Genomic DNA, 8,463 nt, shown 5'->3' with positions numbered 1-8,463 from the left:
AATAGTTAACGAATTTTGAGGTGAAAAGAAAAATGGCTTAAAATCTAGTACCTTTTCAAATTATCTTTATATGTTTGTTATAGATATTCAGTTTATGCAAAACTTCTTAAAACGTGTTTTATGCTATGTTATCACTTATATGTAGCAAACAACTAAACTCTGAAAGTGTGTGAGGTAAATCAACGCGTGGAATTTGCAAAACTTTTCGCATGAACACTGAAAAAAATCATTTCATTTCTTAATAAATGGCAAAAATATGGAGTGAATGTAGGTTGGAGAACATAAATGAAATTTTAGTTATTTAAATTTGATTATTTTTTAACCAGTTGAATTTTAAGTTGAAATTATAGATTACAGGAACATATTATTAGATTCAGGAAACTCGAGGCTGATGTTGTTACAGAGAGCATATTATAAAAGTGTCTTTTCATACTGAATTAATTAAACGTGTTGGATAAAATAATAAAATGCGAGGCTCTGTCGAGCATTTTATCAATTTTATTCAACGCGTTTAATAAATTCAATGTGGAAAGTTACAAGTGTAATATTCTTTTATCACATGTAAGGTTTTCCTGCAGACACATCAAAAATCTATCTTTTTAACTATTATAAACAAGTCAATTTGACCAACATCTCCTGTACTTTACGTTTGGCGCCAAACCCTTATTAAACAAGTCGTCACCTTAGCGCAAAAAGTGAATAAGTCCTTCTTTAAGTTAATGCAGTTATCCACTTCTTGTATTGAGGTGACGAAGTGTATTATCAATTTTATATAGATTATTTCGGCTACCACGGCGTAAAACATGTGATAAAATATTACATGATTCGAGAATATGCAAGTGGTTGTAAAATGTACGTAACGTTTATGTGACATAAACAACAGAATGTATACTTGCACAATATAAACGTGATAGGCATGCGGTCAAATTCTGTAGGTGTCTAATTTTCTCGAATCGCACCTTGATGCGTCAATATCACCTCCGATTTTCTTGCACCTAAGATGTTCCTCTATTTCTAGACAAATTTTCTCCGGACCTCTCACGCGTACAGACATCACTTCAGGGACTGGACTTTATACAATAAAGTTATTACCCTTAAGCCATCTCAATGCCTTGCTGTATGTACTACGATGTTTTGGTACCCATATACCAGTTTCTGTTGAGAGATTTACCGATCAGTTTGGAAGAGAGATATATATATATATATATGATAAAGTCTATAATGTTGGTAATATAAGCTAACAAGGCATGGGTGTATAACGTATAATGCGATTTTATTTCATCATGATAATAATTACTTTCGCACAACTCCTTTATGTCATATCACGGAGTTATAGATCAAGCTGACCGTTTGGCATCTAACACCTATATGTTACCGTGTATTCTAATTAATGGCATTTTGAATATCTGTCGTCCTTTAAAAGTCACCACGTATACAAGTTATCTATTGATTGACTTCTTTTATCCCGAAACAAGAGGCTGGACCCATGTGATAAATTACATACTTAATAACCGAGTACACTGGGCATTGTATATAGTTCTACACTGACACTACACTGAAGACTTGGGAGAAGAAGAACATCACTTTGAATGCTGTAAGCAGTACGGAAATGTTTGCTCTGAAAAACTTAAATTACGTGAATAGTCTAAATCCTGCAGAGAAGTATGTGATCTTCAATGCGTTATTGACAGAGGCTATACCATTATTTGTTCAAGCTGTGGAAAATACTTAAAAGACGTTTAAATTTTATTAAGAGAATTAATGGCTAAATATCAGGTTTTCCAGATAATCTTTCCCTATTTGCTTTCTGTTATAATGGGCAAGAGTTTGATATATATTTTTTTCGCAATATTAACAAGCTATATAGTTAAAATGGTTAAAAGGTATGCATGACCATTTGTGTGATGACGATATTGAAGTTAGATATAAATCAACGTTACACTAGAGACATTTGTAATTCCTTGATGCTTCATAATATTGAACCAGCGGAGTGGCAAAACAATTGACTCAATACAAACCGTATTCTACGCATAGCCGCTGAAAGTGTTGGCAACTGGTAATGAATACAATAGGTTTGGATTGTTGCACCAATTTCATGTATAAAGTGCAACGATTTGTTTATATAGATTGAATGATTATTCTTAACATGTGTACCAAACGTATCCTGAAGAAAAGTCACAATGCTTGAAAGGAAGTCAGTCAAAACACCGACGCAAGCCAACACCCAAAACCGATAGATAACATGCGTCTTTAACAACACACTAGCAAAAACGTCACGAAACAAGACAGTGAAGTGTACAAAAAATACGTATTGCTACAGTATTTTGCCAGTTTATTGTCGCATTTTCAATGGCAATCTGTATTTTGGCATAGAAAAGAGTACTACAACAAATATTTTGTACTTTAATTGTTACGTTTTATTTGCTACATACAGCACACGCCAGTTCTCTTCCATTTACATATGGACCGCAAGGAAGAGACCCACATGCTGCTTCGACAAGATACAACAAGTTGCCATTTTCATCCTGGCTACCATGCACTAAAGCCTCTGGATCTTTATCAACACAAATATACTCGCTGGATGAATGATAGTGTCTACTCATAGTCATTAGGTAGCCCGTGTATTCCAGATGCCAGCCTAAATATGGAATATAAATCACAGTAACTTGCATTTGTAATACTCACATGCGCCCGTCTCGGCAGGTCAGTATTACGACAGGGATTTTGTTTAAAACAATGAAGAAGGCTAAAGCTTCCGAATCCCAAGGAGACCTTTTTGCCTTTGGTTTCTGTGCGAGTAATTGCAAATGCACTGACAAATGGAAAACCAGTTTTTGCAATATATCAACCCAAAGGGTAAGTTCACATCGAAGCACTTAGGTAGAGTAAAGACCTACTCTATACTCGATAACCCACATGAACGGTATAAATTAGTACACCAATCATACCTTCCCTGTTGAAGAGCTGAATTCTGCAAACTCCACTGCGAGGTAGGGTTAACTGGGTCCTTGCTTTTCATCACAGCGCTCAATGTGCAGGGAAAAACAAGTTTTACATATTTTCAGGGCCCAATGTTTGATTAGTCGGTTACTTTACTAGTAGGAGTATCATTTACACAACAGCCTACCCTTCCCTAGAGCTCCAGTGTGAACTTATCCAAAGAGACTATTTTTAAATGAAAGTTGTTTCCCACGATGGTTAACCAGTATATGAGCCGCGCCATGGGAAAACCAACATAGTGGCTTTGCGACCAGTATGCATCCAAACCAGCCTGCGCATCCGCGCAGTCTGGTCAGGATCCATACTGTTCGCTATCAATACCTATTGAAATTATAGAAACCGTTAGCGAACAGCATGGATCCTGACCAGACTGCGCGGATGCGCAGACTGGTCTGGATCCATGCTGGTCGCAAAACCACTATGTTGGTTTTCCCATGGCGCGGCTCATATGTATTTTATAGATCTTTCCGTCTAAGTTAAGTTAAACATATTAAAGCATATTAAACTGGTCGCTATCTAGTTTTTACAAAAAGCTAACCTTGTTACAACAAGAGTATTCATCTAAATCGTGCACAATTTCAGTTAAACAATACCAGTGTAACAGCTTGTTCTGGCAGGTATCATCACAGTTATCGCCCTTTGTGACTTGCAAACGACACATGGGGCGTCCTCATTAGCTCTATGGACACTGAATGGATTGAACGTGGACTCGTAGTTGTCTTCATATTCTGTGCCATACATCCGGTTCCCGATATCTAAAGTGTTCACAGTATTGTTACACACGACATATATAATTGTAGTGTAGTATGTATCTCATTATTATTCAACAATGAAATATTGGACACGATAATTAGATTAATTAAACAAATTATATGAGCCAATATGAGAACATCATGGCCAATATGAAAAAAAACAGGGCCACCTCTTGATTGGTTCTAAGGAGAGGGCAAATACGGAGAAGATAGTTCCGTTTGATTTTTAAACGACGCCATTTTTTTTTACAAAAGAATGATAAAGTTACAATACTTTTAAAAGTATTGACAAAAATGTCATCTAACAGAGTTATGTAATAACCAAGTGCGACTCTGAGCGGACTTACGATGCCGATGTACGTCTTTGTAGAAGATAACGTTTCTCGATAGTTTATTTCGTAAACAAGTTTGTGTCATAAATTCTGACATATTTTCTGGAATATACTGATATCACGGTATAGAACTTGAATATTTAAACGGCCGGATAGCTCAGTCGGTAGAGCATCGAAACGGTATTCCGGGGCCACGGGTTCGAGTCCTGGTCTGGCTGCACATTTTTCTCACCCTGTAACATTTTGCGCCCAACGTGTAATTGCTTATATATAAAGTACCTGCTGAAATTCGAGGACGAATTTCAAAATGGCGGGGAAATATGTTACGGTAAAGAACTTGAATATTTAAACGGAGAGAAAGTGTGTAGGCGGCCGGATAGCTCAGACGGTAGAGCATCGGAACGGTATTCCGAGGCCCCGGGTTCGAGTCCCGGTCTGGCTGCACATTTTCTCCCCGTTTAAATATTCAAGTTCTATACCGCCCCAAGCTTGGCGCCAAATGTCACTAGAGAAAATACATATGGTAAGTTCACCCCAATGCTGATTTTATCGAGGGAACAATATTTCATAATATTAATTACAAGTGATTTCATATTGGCCTAGTTATTTGTCCTCGGGAAGTCCTGTTGGCCCAAGGCCTAAATACGACAACTCTCAAACAAATAACATGGCCAGTATGAAATCGCTTGATTAATAACATAATATAAGTAGTTTGATAGGAATAATAATAAAGAGTAAGCGTGTTTGCACACCTTGAAAGCCGTCCAGGTATTTTGCCCATTGGGGATCTTCTGGCATACATACATAATTAGCAGGACCTCCAGTATCTCCGTACCATTTCCCTCCTGTGTATCCTTTATATAAAAAATCTTACAATAAGAATACTCTTTTGTCTACGTATCTTTTAAATCCAGATTAATATCCTTTATAAAGTAACTTCCTCATGCATAAACTATTCTTTGGTTTACGAGATTATATGCGATAAATAATTGAAATTTTTTACAAGTTATTTTAGGTCTTTCTGTTTGCACTTGCAACGAAGTCATAAATTACAATAGCTTCCCAGGCCCCACCTCCCTCCCCCCATAACATTCTCACTATGCTTATTTTTGACGTGTCATTAATCCAACATTAGAGCTTATGTAATCTAGATTTACATGGATAGTATACAATATTTACCAGTTTTTATCTTATCGAAACGTTTTAAGCATCTAACATTCTGAAAACGCTCATAAAGCGCTAGGAAAAGAAGAAAGTTGCCGTCTATTACCTTTATAAATCATACTAGCATTTGCTCCACACTGTGTTCGTCCCCACCTGACATATGAACTGCCCATGCCTGTGTCAAAGTAACTTCAAAATTCAGTTAATGCAGACTATAAGTAGTATTCTATAGGCAAAAAGAAACAGCACATCGTAGTAAAGCGTGGCACATCATTAGCTTCTGACCGATGTAGTGAAAATTTGTTATATCTACTTTGATTAAGTAATCGTGTGATAGATCTATTTTAATTTAGTTTCAATTTAACTTTATATTACCTTGTTTTATACCATTAACATCTCCGATAAGCTTGGTAACTTCTCTTTCAATGTCTAATTCACCATCTACAAGATATCGTTTGCTTCTCTCTGCCTCTGCAAATATGATATATTATACAAATAAAGCATTTGTCCTGTTCTTATATTCTTATATAAGTATATATATCACTCGTAGCATTTCTACATACAATTTAATCATATCGTATCATTGGAACAAGCGGAAACTATTTGAAATTTTCAACATTGTCAGAGGATGTCAAGTAGAAATTGTTCATATTTTCAAGTATGATATTTGGGTCTATAGTATACTTTTAAACACAATCATTAAACATCCAGTCTCTATAATTCACGTTTCGCTTAAACGTATTGCAGGCAATTTAAGAACTAAAAGAATGACATTGTTTTTAAAAACAAAACTTCTATGAGTCATCATCTAACCAATAGACAATAATACTAATATTTCATAGCAGACTGCTGGAATAAAGTGATTAATAACATTACCTAGTTCATTCTCCAAATCTTTAATTCTTTGAGACGTATATTGACGCAGATTTGAGAATTCTTCTTTCAAGAATTCAACTTCTCTCCTTAGTCCGTCACAGTCTTCATTATAAGCCAAAGATATAAAAGTCTCCAATAATAATATGCTGCTGAAAAACAACAGTTTTATTGACATGATGATTTAGTATTTCAGCTGTTTCTACTTTACTGCATTACATTTTAAGCGTTCTTATCACAGTCTATGACCCATTATCACGTTTGAGATCTTTTGTTGACGTCCAACTAGAACAGTTAATGATATGTTACACCTCAAAATGATAGAAACGCAATTTGTGGTTTCTTTGTAGCAAACAAACGGCATTGCAACGGTGCATGTTTTTGATTTTATAGGCCTGTGGAATACAACGCATTATCACAGTTTTAATGACATCAGGACGTAGCATGACTAATTTGTAACTGATGTGAAAGGGCGCGTGGGGGAGGGGAATTAATTCTCCTATGGAAGTAGCAAAGAGGGTTCGGAGTCATCTGTATAGAAATAACAATATATCTGACATGTTTAGTTTGTACCGCATTTTGTACAATATTTTGAACAATATTGATTTATGACTATTTCATTATTTCACTTGTTTTATCCACATGCATATTATATGCCATGGATTATAAATAAAACTAAACTAAAATATTGAATTCTGACGTGCGTAAATGACCTTCAACGATAGCTCAAACGCACTAAGTGTTTTTAACATGAGGGATGTTCGCAGGTAATCGTCGAGGTTTCATAAAATAACAAACGAAATTCAATTTGGCGGATCTTAAACGGGAGCCACACCAAATTTGGACAGAATAATCATTGATTAACCTTTGCCAGATTTATTTAATAAATCCCGCTTTTATGCATTTTAGGGCTGCCATATATTCAAGGTTAAAAGGTCAAAGTCAGAGGAGCGACTTGATCATAATGCCTTTTTATTTTTTCATTTGTCTGTTTTTAGTGTCTAACAACAATAACCTATTGATATGATTTGTGGTTGTGTACGTATCAAGCGCACTAGGTATTACACTACCTTCCAAATATTGGTAGTCACAATCAAATCGCAATGCTACATTTTGAGGCACACCACTGATAGGATTTGGATGCATCGTAGGTCTATTTAAAGTTACCATAACCCTTCAGAAACATATGTGTATCAGGCATATGTTATCATACTTGTTTTGTATTTGTTGGATTGAAAGTTACTGCGACAGGTTTGGTCTACATTGATCCGATTTGAGTCACCTTGATCACTTGGCTGCAGAAGCCCCATTTATCCTTTTTATATGTTAAAGACATGCTTTTATAAAAAATAATTTCCGACAGAAATTATTTTTATCCTATTATCTGTTCAACTACCGTATGATCTTATAAAAATAACTTGTTTTTAAGGAACTTTATCCACGTTTCAAAATTTACAAATATCGAAATATTTACCGACATAAGTTCCAGGACTGTGTGAATAAAATGTTACGCGTTCAAATATTAGTATACATATATTTTTAATCCTTAGCCTGCTGGCGGCAAATGATTCTGCCTTTGCGACCAGTGCAGACCAAGATCAGCCTGCACATCCGTGCAGTCTGATCATGATCTGTACTGGTCGCCATTCAGACAGTATATTTCTGGTAAACACCCCTTTTAACAGTTAATGGTTCTGTCCAAGTTAAAAGATGGACAAATTCATTATAGAAATTTAGCAGGTTAAGGGTTAAAGAAATGTAAATATCGTATCGAACCCGCAAAGTCGCCTTGTAACATCGAAAGCGTTAACACAAATTTCAAGACAAAGTCATTACTTTTTCATATAATTACAATGATTGGCAAAGGAACATATGAACTCCTTTAGTATTTGATACCGGCGAACAAATTAGTTAAGAACTAGATCATTGTCAGAACTGTAGTTACGTCCACCTTTATCAAATATAAAATCATAAAAGTGTTTTATTGATGTGTTCAACTGACATATGATCCTGAACGATTAGTAGTAAGGTATAAATCATGTATAAAATTACTTATCGACTAGATTTATTATAAAATGTAATATTTTACTCAGACTGAGTGATCACTGCTACGCAGTTGAAAAAAATATAGCAAATGGATACATTTTAGGTGCGCTTCGGATGTCTGAAATTTGGCAAATAAAAAATACGACGGGCACTACAAGAACAATGTAATTGTCACTAATATACAAAGAAATGTGTTGTGTTTTACCTGTTATTGTCAGGTTACAGGTACACCGTGTCACATTTCAGCAAGAAAAAAGAGTTTTGTTGCTATAAATAAACAAAATACTAGATCTAGT

General features: G+C 35.4%; 1 protein-coding gene across 1 annotated transcript; it reads right to left on the bottom strand.

Moving 5' to 3' along the window:
- Window positions 1-2,390: 2,390 nt before the first annotated feature.
- Window positions 2,391-8,348, bottom strand: LOC123526588 (uncharacterized). The gene is made up of 6 exons (XM_053522751.1): window positions 6,125-8,348; window positions 5,624-5,719; window positions 5,355-5,423; window positions 4,837-4,938; window positions 3,594-3,755; window positions 2,391-2,638 (listed from the first exon to the last, which is right to left on the bottom strand). Exons 1-6 carry the CDS (start codon window positions 6,297-6,299, stop codon window positions 2,418-2,420), a joined length of 825 nt encoding a protein of 274 aa, XP_053378726.1. The 5' UTR covers window positions 6,300-8,348; the 3' UTR covers window positions 2,391-2,417.
- Between the last annotated feature and the right edge of the window lie 115 nt (window positions 8,349-8,463).

Source organism: Mercenaria mercenaria, chromosome 14 (assembly GCF_021730395.1).
Source record: "Mercenaria mercenaria strain notata chromosome 14, MADL_Memer_1, whole genome shotgun sequence".
Lineage (NCBI taxonomy): Eukaryota > Metazoa > Mollusca > Bivalvia > Venerida > Veneridae > Mercenaria > Mercenaria mercenaria.
This window is presented reverse-complemented; position numbering and strand designations above follow the sequence as displayed.

Bases quoted from the DNA above. Each gene is read 5' to 3' on its own strand.
- LOC123526588 (XM_053522751.1), bottom strand. From the start codon at position 6,299: ATGTCAATAAAACTGTTGTTTTTCAGCAGCATATTATTATTGGAGACT. The intron at 5,720-6,124 runs GTAATGTTATTA...TCATATTTGCAG, and splicing joins AGATTTGGAGAATGAACTAG to AGGCAGAGAGAAGCAAACGA. The intron at 3,756-4,836 runs GTGTGCAAACAC...TGAACACTTTAG, and splicing joins ATACCTGGACGGCTTTCAAG to ATATCGGGAACCGGATGTAT.